At 50.9% G+C, this 27,736-nt stretch overlaps 1 protein-coding gene across 1 annotated transcript; it reads right to left on the reverse strand.

Moving 5' to 3' along the window:
* Positions 1-108: 108 nt before the first annotated feature.
* On the reverse strand, positions 109-27,736 carry plekhh1 (pleckstrin homology domain containing, family H (with MyTH4 domain) member 1). The gene is made up of 28 exons (XM_067242987.1): positions 27,590-27,736; positions 21,722-21,784; positions 20,837-20,986; positions 20,668-20,751; positions 19,220-19,301; positions 17,658-17,828; positions 16,593-17,395; positions 16,399-16,477; positions 15,372-15,463; positions 14,888-15,035; positions 13,420-13,556; positions 12,575-12,685; positions 12,383-12,469; positions 11,577-11,735; positions 10,792-10,872; positions 10,464-10,643; positions 10,281-10,392; positions 9,423-9,535; positions 8,071-8,247; positions 7,312-7,409; positions 6,746-6,923; positions 6,343-6,498; positions 5,668-5,765; positions 5,147-5,440; positions 4,704-4,833; positions 3,799-3,882; positions 2,659-2,805; positions 109-1,684 (listed from the first exon to the last, which is right to left on the reverse strand). Exons 1-28 carry the CDS (start codon positions 27,734-27,736, stop codon positions 1,496-1,498), a joined length of 4,350 nt encoding a protein of 1,449 aa, XP_067099088.1. The 3' UTR covers positions 109-1,495.

A 27,736-nucleotide genomic window follows, 5' to 3' on the forward strand; every position in this document is an offset into this window, starting at 1 on the left:
AAGAAAAACCAACAGTGGTGTCCATGTGGGGTGTCTGCGTCTCTCAACAGGGAAGTTGGTGGAAGGTATTTCAAACAAAAACCGGTTTATTTCAAATTCATACTGTTTATTTTTATCACACACACACACACACATCCCCAAGCAACTATGCACAGTGTTGACTGAATCATTATTTTTTTTATTCTCAAATCATACAGCAAACTAGTGGTGAAAGAAGCAGTCATTCACTGATTCTGCTACTGAAAACATGTAACATTTCAGAACATTTCAAAATGTAACAAACCAGACACATTTTCCTTTCAGCAAAAGCCCCAAAATGCCGGAAATGAAATAAATAAGTAACAATGAAAACGATCAAGACAGTGGTTTGATCCAAGAACAATTCAAGTCATTAAGAACATTTTGGTAGCTTTATAGTCTTAGTCCATGTTACAGCAGGACTGTCTGTTCATATATGTACATATCTATATATCTGGGGGGCAGGTGGGGGGGGGGGCAGGTGAGAAGTGCAGCCTGTGCAGGAAAACATGACCCCCCCTAGTGTCGGCCCATTGACTTAGGCAGGTGTTAGTGGAGACAAATACAAAAGCCATTCAGCGTCTCAGCATTTGAAATGTAAAAACATTTCAAAGACGAGTGTGTTCACAGGCACTCACAGCGTGAACCTTGTCTAACTACAGTATATTCAATCATTTGTGAAAGGTATATAAAAAAATAAGAAATCAAATCCACCAAAGTGTGAGGTGACACGTACTAGTGAGAATACAAAAAAAAAAAACCCTAGCCCGTCGCTAAGACACCCAGTAATGTTGATAATGTAAGTTAGAGCTGTGGTGTCCAACCAGTGAGCTGCCTCTGTGGAGTTCTCTTGTTTAAAGGAGCAGTTCATCCTTTGAAAGACCTCAGTTCCATCAGTTCCAAACAGTACCAACAAGGACTACAGCCTCTCCTTCCTACCGGCCTTCACGTCGGGGAAGGCTGAAGCCTGGAACCCATGAAGGTCGAAGGGAGGAGCGTGCCAGCTACTAAGATTTTTTTTCTCGCCAAGCGGTTATTGTCTAATGTGGGGGCCAGCTTTTGGTCCTTTAGTCTGTTTTCATGCAACCCACATATATTTTCCAGGCCCACATTTTTGGCAAAAAAGAAAAGTGTGAGCATGTTAGTCGGCGAAGCAGAGTTGGAACGCTCGTTTGTTACTATAAATAGTGTATTCATTAGACTAACAAAAAACGAAACAATTTTGTACCACCATAAGTTATCACAACAAAAATATCCCCCATACCCTCATAGTTTATAAAAGATATGAAAAGAATAAAACACATGTCCTGTGTGCCTTCAACATAACTCCATACACTCCAGAGGAATGACAGCTAATGTGTGATCCAGGAGTGGTGGGATAGTTTGAAGCCCAGTCTTCTATGTACTGTACCTCCTGCATGAGATCCCTTCACTGTTGCCCAACAGTTCCGATGCTGTGTGTGTACGTGGTGTGTGGTTACAGCAGTGTCGGGCCCTTGGTGGTGTAGTTCATGGAAGGAAAATGTCTGCTGTCCACGTCCCAAAGCTTGTTGTCCCCACGGGGCCCGGCAGGGGAGCTGGAGCCCTGTTGCTGGGTGGCAGAGGAGGGCAGACTGGGGGTCCAGTGGTTGATGTAGCTGGCCATCAACAGGGTCAGCTCCAGGATCTGTGCACAGGAGGGGAGACGAGAGGCCAGGAGGGAGTGGAGAAGGGGAGAAGGGAAGAAGGGGGAAAGAGAAGAGGGAGGGAGGGAGTAGGGGAGGATTGGAGAGGGAAGAGATTGGGTCAAAGAAAGTAAATGGCTTTACCATTTGATATGATTGGATTTCATGAGATTTCAGGGATGTGGCCAACCCTGGCTCACAGCATGACTATAACTCAGGGAGAAATCCGTGGAAAGCACACCTATCCACCTGTCATGGATACAGACGACCTTATTAGCACTTCCTACAGTAGTAATGTGACTCTTAGCTCCAGCTCCTCAGAGATCCTTAACACATTAAAGACAGTCTGGACCTGCTTTCTCCATCAGCCCCAAGCATAACCACCTCCACAATAGAAACCTGCTGGAACCCCCCCAGATCCTGGACAGGTGACAGGGCAGTGCTACTATGACTTCGTGGAGACAGTGTAGTAGTACTGTGACTCAGTGGAGACAGTGACTTAGTGGAGACAGTGACTTAGTGGAGACAGGGTAGTAGTACTGTGATTCAGTGGAGACAGTGACTTAGTGGAGACAGTGATTTAGTGGAGACAGGGCAGTAGTACTGTGACTCAGTGGAGACAGTGACTTAGTGGAGACAGGGTAGTAGTACTGTGATTCAGTGGAGACAGTGACTCAGTGGAGACAGTGACTTAGTGGAGACAGGGCAGTAGTACTGTGACTCAGTGGAGACAGTGACTTAGTGGAGACAGGGCAGTAGTACTGTGACTCAGTGGAGACAGTGACTTAATGGAGACAGTGACTTAGTGGAGACAGGACAGTAGTACTGTGACTCAGTGGAGACAGTGACTTAGTGGAGACAGTGACTTAGTGGAGACAGGGCAGTAGTACTGTGACTCAGTGGAGACAGTGACTTAGTGGAGACAGTGCAGTAGTTCTGTGACTCGGGGCAGTACTGATGCAGTGCAGATTCTTACCTTGGGTTTCAGCATAGCAAACACAAGCTTCTCCACACTCTTCTTCCGGCCTCCCATCTCCCTGGTCTGGCTCACCACCACCATGAAGTCGTCACGGCAACCGCCAAAGGTGATCACCGACTGGTAGGAGTAGGTGACCAGCAGGTGCTGAAAATGAACAATAGGAGTGCGGTATGAGAGACAGGAACAGACAAACAGCTGTCTTTCATTCTCTCACTGGAGCACACCAGTGAACTGGCTTATGAAATATGGTTTCTTTCTTTTTGTGAAAAGAGACAAATTGTGTGTGGAGTAGCATGACATTTTTCTAAAGCTTTATTTTGATTTGTCCTATTTTTCCCCCAGAGAGCCAGTGAGAGCACATGGCTGAGTGGGCTGCCAAACCAGAAATGACATGGAGGACTAAAGGCTGCTTGAAATGACAGAGCTCTGGGAAAACATTGTTTATATCCTGGAACTTTAGAATATCTCTGCATAGAAGAAGCCAAATCTGAGTCTGGACCTCTTCCTGCTTTCCTGGGGGCTGCTGGTGTTTGAAACCCCGCAGCACAAAATCATTCCAGACCAGGAGATCAACAAACCATAGCTTCTGTGGGGCTAGCTAACCAGGACCAGGAATAGAGCCAAGACCAGGACTGGGACTGGGACCAGGACCAGGACCAGAGCCAGGGCCAGGACCAGATTTTTAAAGAGAAATCCCTCGACTATAACAGCTAAATCGTGCCACAGACAGCATAAACACAGATGGTTAGCTAACCAGCTGAATCCCATCTGAATGGTTGGATTCTCAGTAAGGCTTTTTCTTGGAGACAGACTAGAATAACAGCACTGTCATGCCTTCGTCTTCCAGCTACTTGTGAAAAGTTGACAATAATAGCTTCTCTCTTTTGGTGAAAAGGTAATAATTGTGTTTGACAATGTTCAAACTGGTCTGTCAATACATGCCCAAGATTCGTCCTACTTCTGGGGGGACTAAAACAATGCAATACACCCCCTACTGGTTAGACAAGGTACTACCACAAATGAGTTTTTCTCGTAGTGCGGATAACTATGGGACGTCATCGAAGTTCATTATGTCAAACAATCACCTTGTGGACCGTGGCTAAGCATGTTAACTAATACATGAGGATAGATTCGTACCATGGTATAATCCAGCACACACAGTCCATCCTCGTTGACCGCCAGCCACACCTGGGTCTGTTCCACTGAAGAGGGGGGTACAGGCTGGGGAGAGGATGGGAAGACAAGCAGTGGGGTAGGATGAGGAGAGGAGGGGGTAGGATGAGGAGAGGAGGAGAGGGTCAGATATAAGGCATGTGTCTAGACATGTGTCTTCCACATAGTCGCCAGTATTACAAACTCGTCAGTATCTCTTCCTCCCTCCCTCTCCAAGAAGAACTCGCCTTCTCCCCTGTTCAATCCACAGTCCTCTGACTCACACAAACACACATTCCCATGGACTCCCATGCCCAGAAACACCTCCCCAGCCAACTACACCCCCTGAACAGTAGACATCCCCGCTGGTGTTCTTTCTATTTATTTTTTTTGGCCCACCACCATCCCCCCTCTTCGGAAGACAGCTTTATTTTTATTCCAGTGTAATTACAATAGGGATTGAAGCTGTTCCGAACACACCCACCCCAATACAGTGTGAAAACAAAGGGGCATAAAGCAACAAACAAACATACAAACAAGCAGACAGACAAGCAGACACACAGACAGACCAAAAGACAAACGAGTAAACAGACCAACAGAGAAGCAAGTGGACAGGCCAACAAACAATTACACAAGATATCATACGGTTGCGGTGGGATTGTGACAACGGGAAAGATAAGAGTCGACAGGGGAAGAAAAGGATTTGACGGGGGGAATCTGTGCGAATTAAGGGGGAGGAGATGTGCCTGCATTGATGGGGATTGTGTTGAAGACTGCATGTGGATGTATGTGAACAAATGGAGAGCAAAGCTGGAGAGAGAACGTGTCCCTGCCGAGCGACATCCTCCTTCCTCAGCTCCGTCCCGCCAGCAGCCTTGGCGATGACTCACCTCGGCGCTAAAGAGCTTGGCGCCGAACAGAGGCCACTTCCTGGCCACGGTCAGGTAGATCCTCACACACTCGGACGCGCTGCAGCCCCTGAGGACCGTCCACTTAGCGGCCAGGCGCTCCGACAGGTCTCTGTGGAGCCAGGAGTGGATAGGGATAAGCGCTGCGGTTCTGTGCGTGAGAGGCCATGTACTGTACAGGTTCTCTGCCTGTCTAAGGGCTGGGTCCTTTCTCTCTGCGCAAGGAGAGCATCCTGCAGTTCCATCCGTCAGGAGGGTATCCTACCGTATCTCTGTATGTATGAGGACTGTACCATATCTATCAGAATAAGCAGTGATGACTACTGTATAGTTCCGTAACAGGAGTATGACAGACACATGCCAGGTGTGTTCCAGGAGCATTACAGGAGAATAAGAGGTGTTTTCCAGGTGTGTTCCAGACCCACCTGAGCTGCTCCGCGCTCAGGTCCTGTTTGTAGTGTTTGGGGTAGAAGCGCTCCAGGGCCTGCCCCAGGGCCTGCTGGGTCTTGGTCTGGGTGGGGGAGGTGCTGCCGGGGGCAGCAGCTGCGCCGGGCCGCTCCAGGTCCCCCTGCTCCACCTGGGCCAGCAGGGCGGCCACCTCCAGGGCCAGCTCCTTACTGACGGGGAAGTGGCCGTGCTGCACCTCGCCGTTCACCTGGTACGCCAGCAGGAGGCGCTCACGCTCCGTCTCCCCTTTGGCCTGGGCCCGGAAACGCAACCTGCACGCAACAGACACACACATGATATACACACAAACACACATACACACACACATACACCATACAGACAGCCACACAAACATATATTATACACCTGAAGCAGACACACATAACTCACATATTATACACACAGACACTCAATACACACATTTAACACATACACACAAATAATACATTGAACACACATTTAGTATTGTATCAGTTTGCAGCTTGCAGGAGAAACTGACCTGCTCTTGTACGTCAGACGGACTATGCGTGTCCCCTCGTATTTCCCAGGATGCAGTTCTTTCAAGGCCTGTTCCCACTTGGAGATGACATCACAGATCTACGGCCGGAGCACAGAGAGCTCAACCAATCACCCGAGTCCTCGAGCATCATGTGATGTTCTCTATTCCATATTGTCAATCATCCAACCTCACCCCCTTCTTCACGCCATCACTCTGAACCCTCCATGGACTACTGCATACCGCATACTGCATACCACATACTGCATACCACATACTGCATACCGCATATAGCATACTACATAATACCTACTTCCCTGCCCACGCAACAGACATACACCTTTACAGTTAGGGTATTTAGAAAAGGCTTTCGTACTTCAGTCTTAGTGTACTATTAACCTTTAAGAATATATTTCAAATCTCAATGAGCTCTTCCTGGTTACATAAAGGTAGAACGGACCTAGTAGTGTTGGAGCCAGACAGATCTCACAAGTTCTGTTTCTACATCAAATATATATTTTTGGCATGTTCATGCTTTATTGGTCAGAGACATTTAAAAGTAGACAGGGAGGGGAAGACACGCAGCTGAAGGCCGGAATTGAACCCAAGCCCCTGCGGTAAGACCTTAGCTTATGTGTGTGTGTGTGTGTGTGTGTGAGCCGGTCCGCCCACCCTCACCTTGGCGGAGGGCAGCAGGCAGTGGTCCAGGTCCCTGCCCGAGGGGTCGTCGCTGAAGAGGGCGAAGCCAGACAGCTGGGGCCTCCTCATGCCCACCCTCTGGTTCAGCGTGTGGAGGAACTCCTCCACCGTGGTGGAGCCGTCGAAGCCCACCACCTGCAGACGCACCAGGGGGCAGGTGTGTGTGGGGGAGGGGCTGTTCATGTCTGTGTGTGTGTGCCTGCATTGGTGGATGCCTTTTTGCGTGTGTTTGTGTGGGGCTGTGTGTGCGCGTGTCCACGCGTGTATGTACCACGCGTGTGTGTACCTGTATAAGTACACGTGTGTGTGTACGTGTGTGTGTACTTGTATTAGTACACGTGTGTGTGTGTGTGTCTGTATCAGTACATGTGTGTGTGTGTACCTGGTAGGTGTTGTTGAGGAGGTGGACAGGGATACTGAAGGGCAGGGAGTGGTGGTAGGGGTTCCTCAGCAGGATGGACAGGACCTCCATGCGCGAGGGCTTGGCCTCCCTCTCTCCGTTCTGCAGCGTGCGCTCCACTGACCTCTGGCAGTACACCGCGTACTTCCCCTCCTCCGTCCTGCACACACACACACGTACGCACGCACACGCACACAGACAGACACACACACACATAGACACACACAGACAGTCGTCAGAATCAGTTATGACCCATCTGCAGTAAAACACTATAATCTTGTCGTACACATCGCTTTTATTTCAGTAACAAACACTTCAAATCTCTGTTGGCCAGAGTGCTACAGGAGTGTGTGTACCTGGGGTCAGAGTGCTACAGGAGTGTGTGTACCTGGGGTCAGAGTGCCACAGGAGTGTGTGTACCTGGGGTCAGAGTGCCACAGGAGTGTGTGTACCTGGGGTCAGAGTGCTACAGGAGTGTGTGTACCTGGGGTCAGAGTGCCACAGGAGTGTGTGTACCTGGGGTCAGAGTGCAACAGGAGTGTGTGTACCTGGGGTCAGAGTGGCTCTGCAGGTACTGTCTCAGGTACCACAGGAAGTGCTGCTGGGGCAGGAAGAGAGCCACACACACTGACAGCAGCTGCCAGCACTGAGGAGAGAGAGAGAAAGACACAGAGAGAGAGAGACAGAGAGAGACAGAGAGAGCAACAGAGAGAGTAACAGAGAGCGACAGAGAGAGACAGAGAGAGACAGAGGAGGGCAGAGGGAGATGGAGAGAGCAAGAGATGGAGAGAGGGCAGAGAGAGAGATGGAGAGAGGGCAGAGAGAGAGATGGAGAGAGGGCAGAGAGAGAGATGGAGAGAGGGCAGAGAGAGAGATGGAGAGAGGGCAGAGACAGAGATGGAGACAGGGCAGAGAGAGAGATGGAGAGAGGAGAGACAAAAGAGAAAGCGAGATGTGGTTACAAAGACACACAGGGACCGACAACCATTTACAGATTCAAATCTGCGACCACTAGAACCAGAGTGGAATGTCCTACCACTGAGCTGAACCCAGTGACACTTCTCTTAGGCTATGGGTCAGCATGAAGGAGCTGGGTCACCATGTCTGGGATGTATAGACTTGTGTTTATTGGTTGTCTTTGTGTGCATTGGGGCTCTATGTCTTTGATTTTACTGTACAGCACTCACTTTCAGCACTTGTTCCTCAAATGTTGTCTTGTGATTGATTGATTGATTGATTGATTGATTGATTGACGGACTGATTGATCGTTTGATAGACTTATCGATTGGCTCGAGGCTTGGTCTGACCTGAGTGAGGGAGTAGTTGTGCGGCGTCCTCCGATTGGTCTGTTTGATCAGCTGACAGTACATCTCATTCTGAAGCTCTGGGTGCGTCAGGCACACCTGCAAGGCATTCTGGGCCAGCGAGGTGTGGTAGTCGATGGATGGGGACTCGACCAGCACGTTGATAAAAAGCTGACAAGACTGGGGAAAGAGAAGGTATATATTATATACAGTATACACATGATATCTACCTTTAAAAGTGTCTAAATTATCATCTCAGTGTGCGTGTTCAACCAGCAGGGGGCAGCAAATACTCAGAAATGACTCAACCCTCCAAAACCAGTGATAAGACCTGTTGCTTCACTGATTTACTTGGGTAGGCTTGGAATGGTCTTCACCTATCCAGTCCTGGGCCAGGGCTAGGGCTGGGGCTGGGGCTAGGATTATGACTGGAGGGCTGTTCAGCTGTAGCGTGTTGTAGATCTCACTAGCCAGAAAGAGCAGTTCTATTGTCCACACCCATGAAGAGACCCAGAGCTCTCTGAGGAGGGGGGAGGGGGGAGGGGGGAGGGGGGGGGGTAACGTGTGGGAGTGTCGGGCAGAGGTGAAAAGAAGACCCTCTTGATCCAATTGAATTGAGAGAGGAACAGGATCTTCCCTCTCTAGCTTCAGACCCACCCCATTACCTCCCTCACCCCTCTCTCCCTCCTCCCTTTCCCAACATCCCTCTCTCCCTCTTTCCATTCCTCCCTCCCTCTCTGCACCTCCTATTCTCCCTCCTCCTTTCATCCCTCCGTCCTCCCACACTGCCCAAGTCCTGTGTCTGGGAGTGGCGGGTCCACCTGCTCTGTCAGAGGGAGAGCAGAGTTTAGCCCGTCAGACAGCCCCTCCAGACCATTATCTCTGTTCCACAACCCTATTGAGCCAGGGGCCCGGCCCCCGAGCTCTGATCTGCCAGGGAGGGACTGGCCCTCTGGAGGGGCTGGCCCTCGGGAGGGGCTGGCCCTCGGGAGGGGCTGGCCCTCGGGAGGGGCAGGAGGGGAGAGGGGGAGAGAAAGAGAGAGGAGAAGAGAGGGGAGGCGATAGAAGAGAATGGCAAGCAGAGTGGAGCGGATCCAAGAAGGGATAGAATGAGAGAAAGAGAGAGAGAAAGAGGGAGGAAGGATGAATGGACGGCACATGCAGAAAGGAGGCCTTTAGTCCTGGCGGCAGACAGGAATGTGAGTCGGGAGGTGAAAAAGAACGAGATTTACCGGAAAAAAGGGGGGCGGGGGGGGGGCGGGAAAGATAAGAACCGGAACACGGTGAGAAAAAAGGAAAGCAAAAAAGCGAGAGAGAGGAGCGAGGGATGCCGAAGGAGGGATGAAGAGACTGACCTTGAAGAGCTTGAGGGCCTCCGTCTGCAAGGCCTCAGAGGGGAGGGTGGTGAGGGGGGAGCTGAGACCCTTCTTACAGAAACACAAGGCCTCACTCCTCCACAGCGCAGAGTCTGGGGAGACAACACACACACATCCATAGATTCACACATACACACACACACATCCATACATATACACACACACACACATACATACATATACACACACATCCATACATTTACACACACACACAAACACACACCCATACGTTCACACACGCACACACACACATACACACACAAACAAACACACACACATCCATACACACACATCCACACATGCACACACACACACGCACACATGCAGAAACAGTCAGATTGGGTTACGAACTCAAGTAGCACAACAGCTGAGAAATGGCCAAACAGACATACAGACGGGTCATAAACACTGTCTGCTGGCTGGATTAAGCCTTTAAGTGGTCAGTCCTGCTCGGAAATAACATGGTCAGCTACTGTCTAAATCTGCTGCCTTGGCTCCGGATAGTTCCGTATACACAGACAGAGCAGTCATTAGTTAGTATACTGGTCTACTGGTCTGTCTATTGGTCTACTAGTCTGCTGGTCTACTAGTCTCTGTCTACTGGTCTACTATTCTACTGGTCTGTCTACTGGTCTGCTGGTCCATTGGTCTGTTGGGCTGATTGTCTACTGGTCTGCCTGCATCCTCTGGTGAGAGGGAGCTTGATGGGAGAGGAGACACACCGGATCTGTCTGGCTGGGTAGGTGTGTGTGTGTGCGTGTGACAGAAAGACAACATAGAAGCGAGAGAGAGAGAGGGAGAGAGAGAGGGAGAGAGAGATCTGTGAGGACGTCTCACCTAGGTCTCCCTCTACGTCCAGCAGTTTGCCAACCAGCCTCTCGTACTCCGTGCCCACCTTGAAGCTGGCACTGCTGCCCGCTGCCACAGTCAGGTGGTACAGCCAAGCGTCCTGGCAGGAGAGAGAGAGAGAGTTAGTCTGGGTTAGTGTAGGGGGCTCAGGTCAGTGTTAGGTGTGTTTACCTTCTCCTGCTTGGTGCCGATCAGCAGGTAGGTGGGGCTCTGCTCACGGGGGTGGATCAGCACGGTGCGGTGGGAGGACAGGAAGCCCCGCCCCCCGGCCTCATAGTCCTCATCAGAGTCACATGACCGGTCAACCTCCTCCACCACCGCATCGCGTACACGCAGCTGGCCCAGAGGGAACTGGCACACACACACACACACATACATATATATACACATACACACACATACACACAAACACACACAGTTAGAAAAGGCTGCTACAGCTCTGAGCTACACTGTATCAACCCTCAGGGTGAATAGAGACACAGACAGGAGAGAGATGAACCTTGTCTTCCTGGTTGCGGTAGTAGTAGAAGATTCTGCCAACCAGGGAGCACCACACCAACTTGGAGTGACCATGCTTCACCTGGGAAACAGAGAGAGAGAGAGAGAGAGAGAGAGAGAGAGAGAGAGAGAGAGAGAGAGAGAGAGAGAGGGAGGGACACAGAGAGAAAAAAAGAGAGAGAAGAGAAACGAGGAAAAAAAGTCAGGGAAGCAGATACGCCATAATCGTCAAAATTCCTTATTTAAGCACATGCAACTATGTGTGTGCGTGTGCGTGCGTGTGTGTGTGTGTGTGCGTGTCTCCCAGGCAGGGTGGACAGCGTCAGCTGTGAGGAGAGGTGGAGAGTGTGATGTGATAGAACTCCGAGGTGTCATGTCACAATGGAGATCAAAGGCAACAGGCTGGGGGGTGGGGGTGGGGGTGGGTGGGGTCATCACTCGGCAAGAATGTGTGTGAGTGTGTGTGATTGTGTGTCTCAGCCATCAGGACCACCTCACACACACCCTATGTGAGAGAGAGAGAGAGAGAGAGAGAGAGAGAGAGAGAGAGAGAGAGAGAGAGAGAGAGAGAGAGAGAGAGAGAGAGAGAGAGAGAGAGAGAGAGAGAGGGAAAGAGAGGAGGGAAGAGAGTACGGAAGGAGAGAGAAGAGAGAAAGCAACAGGCAGAAAGAGAGAGAGAGAGGATGAGGGAGAGAGCGTATCACAGGCAGAGGGGGACAGAGTCCTTGCTCTGACTCCAGCATTCCAGCAGCCCTGACCCCAACAGGCTGACCCGTGAACTCTGACCTTGGTCAGCCAGCCTCTCACAGCCGGCTTGGCCGTGGTCTCCATGGCGACGGGGCTGCTGGCCTGGACCTTGAGAATGTTCTGGAGAACCCGGATCCACTCCTCCAGGATGTTAGGAGAATCAGCCGTCAGGTAGAAGGTCTTCTTCTCTGAAATCAGCTGATGAGAGAGCAGGGAGACGAGTCAGAACTGGGTGCTGAGAGATGACATCATAGGAGAGGAAACCAGCTGGCTCAGGTGAACATTCCAGAACAGTCCTCTTCTCAGGTGTGCCAAGTAACGAGACATGCTCTGACACACTTCCGAATACATTTCAGAGTCAGGGTTTGTGTGTGTGCGAGGTGCATATTTGTGTATGTGTGCACGTGAATGTATGTATATATGTAGGTGTGAGTGTGTGCGCATGTGTGTGGGTATGTGCATGTGTGTGCACGTGAACGTGTGAATATGTGTGTATGCGTGAATGTGTGTGTGTGTGCCGTGTGTGTGTGGTCTGTGTGTGGTGTGTGTGGTGTGGTGTGTGTGTGGTGTATGTGTGCGGTCTGTGTGTGCGGTGGGTGTGTGTGTGGTGTGTGTGTGCGGTCTGTGTGTGCGGTGTGTGTGGTGTGTGTGTGTGCGTGTGGTCTGTGTGTGCGGTGTGTGTGGTGTGTGTGTGTGCGTGCGTGTGGTGTGTGTGTGGTGTGTGTGTGTGTGTGGTGTGTGGTGTGTGTGTGTGGTGTGTGTGTGTGGTGTGTGTGTGTGTGGTGTGTGTGTGTGGTGTGTGTGTGTGGTGTGTGTGTGTGTGTGCTCAAGTCAGCCTCTCCCACCTGGAATGTCTGGGCTCCTTCTCCACGGGCGATACAACAGGATGAGGTCAGCTCCATCTGTCCTTGAGGCTTCCTGATCACGTCACTCTGAACACACACACACACACACACAGACACAAACAACGTTACATTCTCGTCCCACGACTAGACGCTACGACAGGGCCGAGCGACGGCGTGCAGGCGCATCCTCACGGGAGACTTGTAGTACAGGATCTCTCCGTTCCTCAGGACGAACCAGCGACGCTTCCAACCCTTCACCTGACTGCCCATCTTCAGCAGGTAGCCCGACTTCTCCAGCATCTCCTGGTCACACGCACACAGACACACACAACAAAGTCTTCACAGCCCCAGAACCAACACTCCTGGGAGTAACTGAGAGGAGAGCGAGAAGGAGAGAGGAGGAACGACGGAGAGAAGGAGGAGAGAGGAGTGGAGAGGAGAGAAGGAGAGAGGAGAGTGATGGAGAGAAGGAGAGTAGGACAGAGAAGGACAGAGACGGAGAGAAGGAGAGAGCAGAGAGGAGAGAGCAGAGAGGAGAGAGCAGAGAGGAGAGGGCAGAGAGAAGGAGAGAGCAGAGAGGAGAGAGGAGAGAGGAGAGAGGAGGAGAGAGCAGAGAGGAGAAAGGAGGAGAGAGCAGACAGAAGGAGAGAGCAGAGAGGAGAGAGGAGAGAGGAGAGAGGAGGAGAGAGCAGACAGAACGAGAGAGCAGAGAGGAGAGAGGAGGAGAGAGCAGAGAGGAGAGAGGAGAGAAAAGGAGAGAAAAGGTGAGAGGAGAGAGCAGAGAGAATGAGAGAGCAGAGAGGAGAGAGCAGAGGAGAGAGGAGGAGAGAGCAGAGAGAAGGAGAGAGCAGAGAGAATGAGAGGAGAGAGCAGAGAGAAGGAGAGAGCAGAGAGAATGAGAGGAGGAGAGAGGAGGAGAGAGCAGAGAGAAGGAGAGAGCAGAGAGAAGGAGAGAGCAGAGAGGAAAGAGCAGAGAGACGGGGAGAGCAGAGAGGAGAGAGAAGGAGAGAGCAGAGAGGAGAGAGGAGGATCCTCACAGGGGCCGTGCTCTCGCAGGAGTAGGAGGATGTGCGCTGGACTTTGTGCTCTGGCTCAGAGTAGTCGCTGTCCAGAGAGTAGGCGTCCGGAGGGATGGCATAGTCACTCTCAGAGCTGACCGAGGACATGGACACCCCTGGAGGACCACGGGACAGCAGAAGAAGAACAAGCTGGATACACATCCTGTGACAACATACACACAGCCTGCAAACACATGACTGCTCATGGGTGTGTGTGTTTTTTGAGACCATAAAAACTGAACAGCACGGGGGTACTTTTATGATTAGGACGCTCCTACATTTAACCACATAACCTGATCTAGTAGGGTTCAGAGTTACATTTACATTTAGTCATTTAGCAGACGCTCTTATCCAGAGCGAATTACAGTAAGTACAGGGACATTCCCCCCGAAGCAAGTAGGGTGAAGTGCCTTGCCCAAGGACGCAATGTCAATTGACACGGCCGGGAATCGAACTCCCTCACCGCTCAGCCATCCGACTCTCCTGATAAGAGTTTGTGTATTTACAGTAGAGCTCTCCAGCCCTGCTCCTGGAGAGCTCCCTTTCTACAGGCCTTCCTTCACCCTAACCCCATCTGGAACTAACTTCATTCATCTTACCTCACTGACTCTAATGACTTCCTGCTTAAAACACACTGCTTTTTGCACTGCATTACAAAATTGTATCTTGTACATTTGTATTGTTTGTAATATTTGTATTTTTTTATTTTTATATTGTAATTTTATGGCAACTTATATTTTATGTTATTGTATATTTAATTTAATTCTAATCCCACTTAGTACTGCTAGTTTATGTACCCTTAGTATAGATAGTCCACATATTAACATTTTAGGTCCCTAAGGTTTATTGTATGCACCTTCCTGCCAAAGCAAATTCCTTGTCTGTGCAAACTTTCATGGCGAATAAATCCCATTCTGATTCCGATTCTTATCCACCAGATGACTTTACAGCAAGGTGAACTTGATAAAAGATAGACAACACTTCTGGAACAAGTTGGAGAACCCTGACGTACTCCCACGGCCCCCTCATCACGCGCCCACCCCCACCCCCACCTATTACCCCTCTCAATGGCTTCCACAGACACCCCCCACCCCCTCCAGCTGATTGGAAGACAAGGGGAGGTAGATTAGAGCTGGAGCTGGCCCTTAGCAGCTTTCCAAGAACAAAGCTGAACTGGAACAGGAAGTTGAAGAGCTGCAGGGCTTCACTAGATCTCCTGATCCATTTCATTAGGCTTTGTTTTCACTGTGTCTCTCATCCCTTTACGCTTTTCATAGCCCCTCACCCTCCATTTCCACCCCCCACCCCTTCTAGTTACCCCTTCTAGTTACCCCTCTTGAAGGCCCAGGGCTTGCGGCCCCTCATCTCTAGCCCCCACTCCCCCATCTCCACCCCCCCTCATAGTTACCCCTCCTAGTCACCCCCCCTATTCACCCCTCCTAGTTACCCCTCTTGGCGGCGCGGGGGCTGCCCGGCATGCTGCCCTTCCTCTCAGGGCTGAGGGTGGAGGTCCTCAGGCTGGCCAGGGAGCCACTGTCGTCCTCCGACCCAGAGTCCTCGTCAGGCAGGGGAACACTGCTGATCTGGGTGGCTTTCTGAGGCACACGCACACACATACGCACACACGCACGCACACACATGCATGCACACACACACTCACGCACGTACGCACACACATGCATGCACACACACACTCACGCACGCACACACATGCATGCACACACACACACACACATGCACACACACACTTACATGCAAGCACACACACACACACACACACACACACACACACACACACACACACACACACACACAGGCATACACATATAGGCACACAAACAGACACAAACACAGAACAGATGTTCAGACATCCCTTAAGCATGATCATATATGCATAATGTGAAATGATAGTCTTTGTTGACAGAACTGACCCCTTTGAGTGTGGTATAAACAGGAACATTGATGTTCTTGTAGATCAGATGGGTGAGGGGACCTGAGGCTGGATACTGGGGAAAGCTGGACCCTGCAACACATACACATGAAAAATGTCCTGTCTAGTAACTGCATGTTCATTTCAGGCATCTGATTTAGAAGGACATAGCAGTACAAATATATTATGGACACTTGTATTATGGAAAATTAATGATAAATTCAATTATTGGATTACTGTAATTAGTTGAGCTAACAGCTCTAGAATTCAGTCTTGGTTAGGTCACCACTAACAGCCTGTGAGACATCCAGTCAGCTGACAAGGTTCTCTCTCTCTCTCTCTCTCCCTCTCTCTCTCTCTCTCTCTCTCTCTCTCTCTCTCTCTCTCTCTCTCTCTCTCTCTCTCTCTCTCTCTCTGTTGGAGGGATGGAGGAATATGGTGGGGAGGGGATACACACCTGGGCCCCATCTCTTCATCCAAGCTTATTACAAAGCAGCCACTTCCTCTCTCACCCTCCTTCCTCTCTCACCCTCCTTCCTCTCTCACCTGCCCTCTCTCTCTCACCCTCCTTCCTCTCTCACCTGCCCTGCCTCTCTCACCTGGCTTCCTCTCTCACCTGCCCTGCCTCTCTCACCCTCCTTCCTCTCTCACCCCCTACTTCTCTCACCCAGCCCCCTCCCTCCCTCACTCCCCCTCCCTCCTCGCTCGTTCCACCCCAGAGAGGAGGGGAAGGAAGCTCCTTCACCTGCCCAGGTGTCTGCAGCCTCAGGTGGGAGGAAGTGACATCAAACGCAGCGCTGACAGACCTTTCTTTGGGAGGAGCAGAGTGGCACCCTGTCACCCCACACCTGGGCCAGCCCTGGGCACACAGAGCATGTTCCGCAACGCCTACATTCTCTATCACATCACACACGCTCAGCGGAAGTGACATCACTTCCTCCTTCGTGACCTCATGCAGGGTCAGGCTTCTGAACAGAAAGATGACTGATGGTGACTGCAGTCTGAGGCAAGAGGAAGTGACATCATACCTCTTCCGGAGCCTCTCGTCCCTGGGCTGGCCTCGGACACGCGCATCCCCGACTTGGCCACGGCGTAGATACGGCTCTCCTGTAGGGAACAAGGCATTGTGGGATTGTCTTTGTGAGAGGGAGCGAGAGAGAGATAGAGAGTGTGTGTGTGTGAGTGTGTGCTGTGTTGGTGGTGAGTCTGCCCCAGGTCTTACCCATGAGGGGAAGCGGTGCAAGGGGGGGGTGGGGGGCTTCAACATCTCCAGCTCCTCTGCCAGCCCCACGAAGGACACCCCATCCTGGGGGCTCGCCACTGCCAGCACCCCCGCCCCCTCCACCACCCCCTCCATGCCATCCGGGGGCCCGTCGATGTCCGTCTCTTCCAGGACATGGCTGCAGGACGCTGCTGGGGGGCAAGAGGAAGGGGGGCCGCGCAGAGAGGAGGGAGAGGAGGGAGAGGAGGAGGGGGAGGAGGGGGCCATGATGTCTATGTTGACGTTGAGGTGGTGTAGCCTGTCCAGGCTGGGCTGAGGCTGGCTGTAGTGCTTCTTCACCAGCTGAATGCTGTCTCTGGGGGTGAGGGGGGTCCGCGCCTTGGGCAGGGTCATGCTGGTGCCCGAGGCCAGGGCCAGGGGCTGGGGGCCCGGGTGGAAGGGGTGGGAGGTGGACGGGGAGCGGGACAGGAGGGGGCTCCGGGGTGTGGTGGTAGGGGTGCTGTCGGGGGTGCTGGGGCCCTGTGTCTCATAGGCCGAGGAGGAGGAGGAGGAGCAGGAAGAGGAGGAAGAGGAGGAAGAGCGGAGGCGCTGGGAGCGGAACTTGCTGTTGAGTTCATCAGAGGAGTGGTCTCTGTCGGAGCCTGAGGGGGGAGGGGCGGGGGCCCCTGGCAGGTCGGGGCCCCCGGGGGCCACAGGGCTACCCGGCCCCTCCCTGGCCCGGCCCTGGGGAGGCGGCTCAGACAGGGACCCTGAGCTGTAGGCTGGGGGGTCAGCACGCTCAGCGCTTGGCCTGGAGCCCAGGTCTGGACACTTCACATCTGGAGAAGAGAGATGTTCCTCGGTTCTTTACATTCATAATGTGGTACGGTACATTTTAGAGTGCTACAGTTGACAGAATTGTCAGCCAGCAAACCGACATAGAGACAGGTCCTCAACTTTAACAGTCGGAACTTTGCTCTTCTGACCCTTCTGCTGCAGCTTTCTACATGCAGCGGGTCGCTGTGGAGAAAAGCACACGCTAATGAAAACAAAATCAAACTTAGCCTAGATGACTTGGGCTCAGACCTGCAGTGGAGGTGGGGGGGCCACTGGTGGGGGTGCAGAGGCTGGGCTGCCTCCAGGCCTCCTCCTGGGCCGGGGGCGTGCAGGGGGAGTGGGGCGGGTACAGAGGACTGGTGGGCACCAGGTGGGCATCGGTACCATGGGGGGTGAGGGGCCGCGGGCTGTCCAGCAGGGCTGGGCAGAGAGAGGAGTGTTATTACTAAAACACTTTAGATCCAGTAGCTTGTAATAAACGTTTGAGTCAGGTGTCTGAGTGGTAAGTGAGTCGGGCTAGTAATCTGAAGGTTATCGGTTCGATTCCCAGCTGTGCCAAATGACGTTGTGTCCTTGGGCAAGGCACTTCACCCTACTTGCCTCAGGGGGAATGTCCCTGTACTTACTGTAAGTTGCTCTGGATAAGAGCGTCTGCTAAATGACTAAATGTAAATGTTTGTTAAGGTGACTCGAGAGGGTAGATTTTCTGGGGAAATTGTGAGGTGTGCTTCCATCCGCTGCAGCCGGGGCAATTTCTGTTTCTATACCACGTCCAAACCTATGGTTTAAACTAATATCAAACGTCCAAACATTTGGAGAAAGACAAGAGTTTTCATAGGTGTACTTACATTAATCAACAGGTATGTCTGTATCGTTGCGAATACAGACATGAATGCAAACTTACTATTGAAGGTTGCATAGATTCAAAAGCATACAACACACATTTGTTGATGTTCCAAATACAAAGCGTAAAAGTGTAGAATGAAACAGAGTTCTCTTATTTTCCTTAGTGCAAGAGGTAGGATAATGGTGATGTAGGAGCCTCACATAGCCTATGTGTATTAATATTCCCTTCAACTATTTTTAGCATTTCCTTAAATTGCATTTCCTCTTTGAAACAAGCTGATTCAAACAGCGTTGAGGCGCTGGCAGTATCTCAGGATCCTGATTCAAACAGCGTTGAGGCGCTGGCAGTATCTCAGGATCCTGATTCAAACAGTACGCTACCATCTGCTAACTGAAAACATGCCCCCGAAAAAGTTAAAAGCTTAAAATATATATTTTTTAAACTGGCAAATATAACAAGTTTGTTGGAAATACGGTCTGATGCATTTCCAAGTGAACTAGTTGTCTAGCAAGTATTTTGTTCATATGTCGACTAGCTAGCCGGAAGGAAACGCCGCTAGTATCTCCGCTGCTCGCTATCTATCGAAATCACTACAGGTCACCTACACTAGAGGATCCACTCCAATCGTTGGGATATTGGATGACCTCGATTGCTCTCCAAGCCTTATCAAACTCTCGTGGTTTATTGCTTTAAAAAAAATCTGATAGTATAGTCCCATACGATTCTAGCTGAGCAACAGCACAAAGACATGGACAACAAAGCTTTAATATGTGCTAATATATATGAATGTCTTACAATTTTAGTAAGGGTTAAGGTTAGGTGATGCCTACAATCCCTGTATTGATTGGTTGATGTATTGATTTACATGATACAGTATTTTTTCTTGGGGGTACAGATGGAGACAGAGACCACCGACTGTGCGAGGAAGTGAGTTGAGGATGTTGAGGATGTTGAGGATGTTCACCTTGAACTTTGTCCCTCAGCACCGTGACCTGCTCAGCCTGCTTCAGGTTGGTCATCTTCAGCTGCTGGTTCTCCTGCTCCATCTGCGCACCAACACACGTACACACACGTGGGCACAGACACACACCAACAAACATTAGCAACGGAGGAAGCTGTCTCCATTTTAGGGCTACAACTACCGAGTATTTGATTGATTGATTGTAATCATCTTTGATACTGTACAATTCTTGTGTTTTTATACAAATTTTACATTACATTTACATGTATTCATTTAGCAAACGCTTTTATCCAAAGCGACTTCCAAGAGAGAGCTTTACAAAAGTGCATGGGTCAATGATCATAAACAACAATATAGCCCCAAAACATTGTGGGTAACCAAAACAATGAAGCATACATTGTGAAAAGCAAATAAGTGCCAATGGGAAGAAACATACGAATATGTAGTTAAACAAGTTACAATTAAACAACATGAACCTCAAAAAGTGCAGGAGTGTACCTGTAGGAAAGCAAGCAACAATAATATAATTCACAGCGAGTACAAGAATTTAAATCAGTTACAACTAATCAACAAGAGCAACAAGTCCCTCAATAAGAGTCATTGTGTTCCTGGAGGAAACTAACATCAGGTCCAGCAAGTCATTCCTAAGTACCGTTGTACTCCTGGAACAAGTGCGTCTTTAGCCTTTTCTTGAAGGTGGGGAGACAGTCAGTGTCTCTGATGGAGGTGATTCCACCATTGGGGGGCCAGACAGGAGAAGAGCTTGGGTTGGGAGCGGGTGCTCTTGAGAGGTGGGACCACCAGTCGGTTGTCAGAAGAAGACCGTAGGTGGCGGGTGGGGGTGTAAGGCTGGAGGAGAGACTTGATGTAGTCGGGTGCTGTACTGTTCACCGCTCAGAAGGTCAGTACCAGGGTTTTGAATCTAATACGGGCTGTGATGGGAAGCCAGTGGAGGGAGATGAGGAGCGGGGTAACATGGGAGCGTCTGGGTAGATTGAAGACCAGGCGGGCTGCTGCGTTCTGAATCTGGAGAGGGCGGGTAGCGCATGCTGGGAGACCGGCGAGCAGCGAGTTGCAGTCGTCCAACTTGGAGAGGACAAGTGCTTGGACTAGCAGCTGGGTGGAATGCTCAGACAGGTATCTCCTGATCTTCCGGATGTTGTAGAGGGTGAATCTACACGACCGGGAGACTGCAGCAATGTGGGCTGTGAGGGAGAGCTCGTCATCCATGGTCACCCCGAGGTTCCTGGCCGAGGATGAAGGGGTCACCGTCGCAGATCCCAGGGTGATTGAAAAGATCGTGGGAGATGGAGGGTTTGGCTGGGATGATGAGAAGTTCTGTTCTAAGCCTGATGTTTCAGAGTGCATAAAGCTAAAACATAACATGAAACTGAGTCCAGTTGTCTGGTTGTGAAGCGGTCCAAGTTTGTAAGGAGTGTGTGGAACCGTACCTCTCTCAGCTTCACTGTGACCCAGTCTTTAATCTTGGCAGCCTTCTCCTCGATCACCTTGGCCTCCTGAGCCCTGGCTAAGACCTGCAGAAAAGAGTCCTGCGGGATCACAACACTGCATTTCATGAACAGAAATGGACATGTGGACTCTTATCTGCCAGGACCCTACCTGTTTATCCAGCTGAGTATCCAGCCTCTTTATCACAACATCCTTTTCGTGCACCTGATTGGCCAGCTCCTGATACTTTCTGTACAAGGAGTTCTCTGATTCGCTGGTCTTCACATTGGAGGTTTTTAGCTTCTCCTCCATGACATGGACCTGGAACACATGTTTATTGTAGACTCAAATAGCACAGCCTAACTCTCTACGATGAAAGAGAGAGAGAGGAGGGGGGAGCAGAGAGAGAAAGAGACATAAACAGAGAGATACACACAGAGACAGAGAGAGAAACACAGAAAGGGAGAGAAACAGAGAGATAAACAAAAAGATGAGAACCATAGAGAGAGAGAAAGAAGGATAAATACAGAGAGAAAGAGAGAGGGGGGGGAAGCGGAGGAGTGTTGTGTTGATGGGGCCAGTCTGTCAGAGGTAAGGCATCGTCAGCAGAGTGCAGCTGAGAAGCTGTGGTTTGGGGAAAACATCACCTAATGAGCCCCTTGAAGCAGCACCTGGAACAGGCCGTAATGACTGTAAATGAGTGATTACCGCCAGCGGAACAATACAAAGAGTCGGTGAGAGGGAGGGGGGGGGGGGGACGCGGGGTGGTAGGGAGGGTCCTTATCCTCGTCCTCTGAGAGCAAAAGATACATTACACTGTTTTCACCCCTAGCCCTTACCCCTCAGTTTTGAAGGACAAGGGCTAGGGGTGAACTAAGGGGTAGGGGTAAGACAGAGAATTGGGATTCGGCCTATGACTGATAAGCTGGTACCTAGTTCCATGGTGTGGGGTCGGTTTTTGTCGGAAGTGTCCCCACCCACCCTCCCCCCACCCACAATCCCTCAGGTGTATGTGAAGGTGACGGAGGTGGAGGAGGTTTTCTGCCAGGACTCTACCTGTTTCTCTGCTCTCTCTGCCCGCTGATCTGCCTCCATCACCCTCTGCTCCAGCTCCTGCATCTGACCGGCGGGTACAAAAGAGGTAGCCATGGTTACTCGCACGGGTCAGTTAGCCCTGTATGGGGCCACTGGGAGGGTAGGGAGGGGTGGGGGGGTGGGGTGGGGAGGTCGAGGGAAAGACCGGAGTTCCCCCCCCCCAACCCTCCTCCCCCTCTCCCCTCACCAACCTCCTTCACAATAGTTACATCTAATTACTATCTGGCTCTAACGCCGGCTCTGGTTCAAACAGGACACGTTCAGGCAAGACCATCCTGTAGATTGACACACACACACAGCACACACACACTCTCTCTAATACCCTACAACAATAGTTCTTAGAGGTCTTCTCCCTGCAAAGTCGTTTCAAAGTTAGGTGGAGCAAGAGTGAGTACAAGACAGAAGCCGAAACACAACCAAAAGTTCACAATGAGAAGGCTGAAGACTCAGAGAGAGACATCAGCAGGGAGAGGGCGCGGGGGAACCTGCTGGAGAGGGCTAGGTTACCAGGGTAGATAGTTAGGTTACCAGGGTAGATAGTTAGGTTACCAGGGTAGATAGTTAGGTTACCAGGGTAGATAGTTAGGTTACCAGGGTACATAGTTAGGTTACCAGGGTACAGAGCTGGGTTAACAGGATAATAAGCTAGGTGAGATAGCTAGACTGATGGCTAGTTTTTGGTAAGAACAAATGTTTAACAAATACAGAACCTAGAACTGACAGTTTGAACACTGGTCTCGCTAGCGAACAGCAGGGGAGGGGCTCTTTCACACTGTCATTCTGATCTCACTTGACTAGAGAGACCCCACTATAGAATAATACCACTACTGCTGGGTTAGCACTCCCCCAGCATCTACACTAGGGTCCTAAAGACACACATGCATGAACAAACACATACACGCACGCACTCAATCACTCACGAACGCACACAAACACACACACACCCACCCAGCACAGTTTGACACAGGATGCCCTTTCTCGAGTGCGGTGACCCTGCTGGAAGGAGGACAAACACACTAATGGATTCCCTCTGCTCCAGAGAGAGGCATGCTGATTTCCTTTGTTTTCACCCCCTTTGTTTCTCTTTCTGTCTTCAGATAGCCTCTCCCAGCATCAAGCGGTGGGGAGCGGTGTTGGGGCAGGGGGTGGGGCGTCTGGGTGGGGGGGGGGCGAGGGGAGGGGGATGGTGGACGAGAGGTCGGATGACTCCTCACCTCAAGGTCAAGAGCCTGCAGAATGACTCGAGCGCTTCACGCCAACGCTGGGCTAGAGAGGAGCAAACAGCTTTAGACTTCAAGTGCCAACAGAGCTTTTATGACCAAATACTGGGAGCAGGGGACAGATTCTACATGGGTTCCTCGAACAAGCCCAACGAGCCAACTGGACCTCATAATGTCTGTCTGCTGCGGGACATGGTCGCCTACACCACCATTAAAAACAAAAGGAAGAGTACAAAGAAAGGGAGGTGGGTGGAGGGGGGAGGGGGGGTGGTGGTTGGGTCAGAGGTGAAGGAGGTGGAGGCTGGAACCTGAGTCAGGAGATCGAGAGGTGAATGTCTTCAGACCCTAGCTGACGCAGCAAGAGGGAGTATAAGTGTGTGTTTGTGTGTATGTGTGTGGAGGGTGGGTGGGGGGGGGGGGGTAGCTGTCCCCAGTTATTCTCTTGTTACGCTCAGCCCTAACAGGTGAGGACACAGCCCTAGCCACAGCTGGCCACCTAAGCTCAACTATGTCAACCATCCAGCATGTGTTGATCTCTAGCTAGCTAGCTACTGTAGCATACTGGGCTAGAGCGTTTTTATCTTTAGCTAGCTAGCTACCAGAAACATGCATGGTCTAAGGTTTCACTCAGCCACACACCAACCAACCACAAGATGCATCAGAGTGTGCAGGTGGGACAAGGGAGAGGGGAGGTGAAGGGCAGGGGGGTAAGAGGGGACCTGGATTTGAGGGGATGGTAGAGGAGAGATGGGGGGATAAGAGTAGTGGAGAGGGGAGAAGAGAGAGGGGAGAAGAGAGAGGGGAAGTGGAGGGGAGGGTCAGTCAGAGGATGAGGGGGAGGGGAGAGGAGAGGAGGGAAGAGGGAAGGTGGATAGGAAGGGAGAGGCAGTGATAGTCTACAGGATTCCAGAGTTTCCAAACAGGCAGGAGCACAGATACGAGAACATAGGCAGCAGGTCATCTCCTCCACACACAACAACCACAGACATACAAAACAAGAAACAGGAAGGAGAATAAAGTGTGTTTGATCCGGCACTGTGACTACCGATGTCACTTCCTCTAGTAGAAGGAACTACTCAGAATGACTAGGATGGATGCTCAGTAAATGACAAATATCGCTTCACTTTCTCTACTCACCTACTGGAGGAAGACGTTTTAGATAAAAGCATGTCCTAACGACTCAAATGTGTAAGAAGTCCAACCCAGAATAGGGTCACATACCCAGTATTACTACCAATACCATATACACAGTATTACTACTAATACCATCTACAAAGCAGCACTACCTTTACACAGTAGTACTACTAGTGCAGTACACTAACAAGAAATCAAAAGAAGCTAAATTTAGCAGTACTACCTAGTATTGGAACAGATACAGTATTTGTAGAGGCCGTTGGTGTGTGTGTGGCTGTAATCATTAACCCGGAGTCTGAGTCTGGTGATGGTTAGTCAACCTAGGGGTCAACCATTCATAGTTAATCCACAGGTCAAGACAGGACCACGGGGGAAAGGGAGGGAGGGAGGGAGTACCCCTCGTCTCTCTGTTGGTTGGACTGTGCTCTAACTAAAGATTTCCACCCAAAACAAATGTAAAAGCTAGTTCTTGTCTGCCTCATACACTCAACGATCATTACTGTAGAAAGAGTTTTCTGGTCAACTGTCTTTGTAGCATTTTTCCAAAAAATGGAAGTATGATTCCGAAAAAGTGATCCTAACAAATCCTGTCATTAGCTGGATGTTTAGCAACTTGGGTCTCGGCTACAGAAACTTCCTTTCAGAGTGATCGCCCTGACCACAGATGGTCCAACATGTCGCCTCCGAGGTTTCAGAAAAAAGGATCATTAGTCAACTTTACTGTAAAATAGAAGAAGGTTCTATTCTACACATGGTAAGTGGGGCATCTTCTCCCTCTCTCTTTCCCCCTCTCCCTTTCTACTCCTCTCTCTCCCTCTCTCTGGTGTTCACAGATTTAAGTCATGTCAAGGACAACCACGTCAACCTTTTCATGTTTTTCCACACCAAAGTGGGTCAATGTGTAAAACACTCCTAACTTGGCAAGGAGGGAGATGAGAAGCGTGAAGCAATCTTTCCAAACAGCAATAACATGACCAGTTCTCAGACCCCCCCTCCCTCTTACCCCCACACTCATCTACCCCCTCCCACCCTCTCAGACACCCCTTCCCTCTCCCCACACTCATCTACCCCCTCCAACCCTCTCAGACACCCCTTCCCTCTCCCCACACTCATCTACCCCCTCCCACCCTCCCAGACCCCCCCTCCCTCTTACCCCCACGCTCATCTACCCCCTCCCACCCTCTCAGACATCCCTTCCCCCCCCCCATACTCAGCCCCCCCCTCCACAACTCTTAGACCCCCCCCCCGCCCCAATACAATTTAATATTAGAAAAAACTGCAGTTAGCACAAACAACTTTAACTCTAACCAGGGCTAACTCAACCAGGACCTGGGATAACTACCAGGACCAGGGCTAACTCCACCAGGACCATGGCTAACTCCACCAGGACCAGGGTTAACTCCACCAGGACCTAGGATAACTCCACCAGGACCTAGGACAACTCCACCAGGACCAGGGTTAACTCCACCAGGACCTGGGATAACTCCACCAGGACCAGGGCTAACTCCACCAGGACCTAGGATAACTCCACCAGGACCTAGGACAACTCCACCAGGACCTGGGCTAACTCCACCCGGACCTGGGATAACTCCACCAGGACCAGGGCTAACTCCACCAGGACCTGGGATAACTCCACCAGGACCAGGGCTAACTCCACCAGGACCTAGGATAACTCCACCAGGACCTAGGACAACTCCACCAGGACCTGGGCTAACTCCACCCGGACCTGGGATAACTCCACCAGGACCAGGGCTAACTCCACCAGGACCTGGGATAACTCCACCAGGACCAGGGCTAACTCCACCAGGACCTAGGATAACTCCACCAGGACCAGGGCTAACTCCACCAGGACCATGGCTAACTCCACCAGGACCAGGGTTAACTCCACCAGGACCTAGGATAACTCCACCAGGACCTAGGACAACTCCACCAGGACCAGGGCTAACTCCACCAGGACCTGGGATAACTCCACCAGGACCAGGGCTAACTCCACCAGGACCTGGGATAACTCCACCAGGACCAGGGCTAACTCCACCAGGACCTAGGATAACTCCACCAGGACCTAGGACAACTCCACCAGGACCTGGGCTAACTCCACCAGGACCTGGGATAACTCCACCAGGACCTGGGCTAACTCCACCAGGACCTGGGATAACTCCACCAGGACCTGGGATAACTCCACCAGGACCTGGGCTGACTAAGAACCATCCACCCTGCCATTCTTCCTAACAAAAACATCTCACTGTTCCTAGTCAGTTTTACTAGCCAATAAAGTTGAAACCCTGCATATGGAAAATATCTTTCAGTTTTCCAAGCAGAAAGACACCCTGAAGAAGATGTGTTTTCTGTTTTAAAAATGTTCGTAGATGCTTTTATTTTGATTATTACTAAGAAATTTAGACAAAATCTATCAAACATAGTGTAGGAGGATGTTAGAGACTCAACAATTGCGAGGCCTCTATCTCTCCCTCCCTTTCTCTCTCTTTCTCTCACTTGTCTCTCTTTCAGTCAAGCACACACCCTTCTCAACCTTCTCACTCAAGTACTTATTCTTACGAGTCGGTAGTTTCCTGCAGTGTCATGCAGGGCATCCAGCCAAGGCCTAGTGTTAACCTGTAGCTGCAACACAGAACTTACTGCAGCATGACAGTCAACACACTGAGCACTGAGAAGGAGAGTAGGAGGGAGGGGGAGGAGAGAGTGGGGGGAGGGATAAGGAGAGAGAGACGAGGGAAGGCAGGCGAGAGAGACAAGGAGGCTGAGAGAGATACTGAGAGAATAGGAGAGAGTACTGTGGAGAGAAAGGGAGGGAAACACAGAAAGAAAGGAAAAGATGGAGAGACAAAAGGAGCGAGATACATATACAGAGAGAAATAAAGAGACAAAGTGAGAGAAGGAGGGGGAGAGAGAGCGATAAAAAGGAAGGGAGAGAGACACTGAGACAAAGGAGGAGAGGGAGGGAAAAAGAGAGGGAGGGAGAGAGAGAGATACAAAGACAAAGGGGGAGAGATACAGAGAGACAAAAGGAGAGAGAGATAAAGGAAAGGAAAGAGAGAGATTCAGAGAGAGAGAGAGAAGAGAGGGAACGGGAGGAGGAGAGGTATCAGGGGTTGTGGGGGGGGAGGATTATGTGAATGTCTGGCTGCATAAACCCACCAGTCTATGTGATTGTGGCAAGAGAGAGACAGAGAGAGACGGAGAGAGAGAGACCACTGAAGAGACACTAAACCAGCCCGCCACATCATCACAGTGAGGCCGGTTCCCACAGAGACTTTACAGTACTTCATGTTAGATACAGATCATAGATTTAGGTGCGGTGCAAATCATTCATGCGTGGCAGTTCAATGTCATGCTTCAGGGGCTGGCGTGCACAAGAAGGCCAGCTGGCAAAATCCCAGGTTTGTGTGCAGCCAGACTGAGAGCATTTCCCACTTCCTAGATGGACTACATTACCCATCATGCCCCACTGTCTCACCTTCTCTGCCAGGAGTTCGCGGATCTTCCCTGCTTGCAGACGGAATCTCAGCAGCTGCATCTCCAAGGCGATGCAACGCTTCTGCCAATCCACACTGCCCGCTCCGACGGCTCCCGCCCCTCCTCCGCTCTCCAGGACGTCTGCCAT

This window comes from Osmerus mordax, chromosome 9 (assembly GCF_038355195.1).
Source record: "Osmerus mordax isolate fOsmMor3 chromosome 9, fOsmMor3.pri, whole genome shotgun sequence".
Classification (NCBI taxonomy): Eukaryota; Metazoa; Chordata; class Actinopteri; order Osmeriformes; family Osmeridae; genus Osmerus; species Osmerus mordax.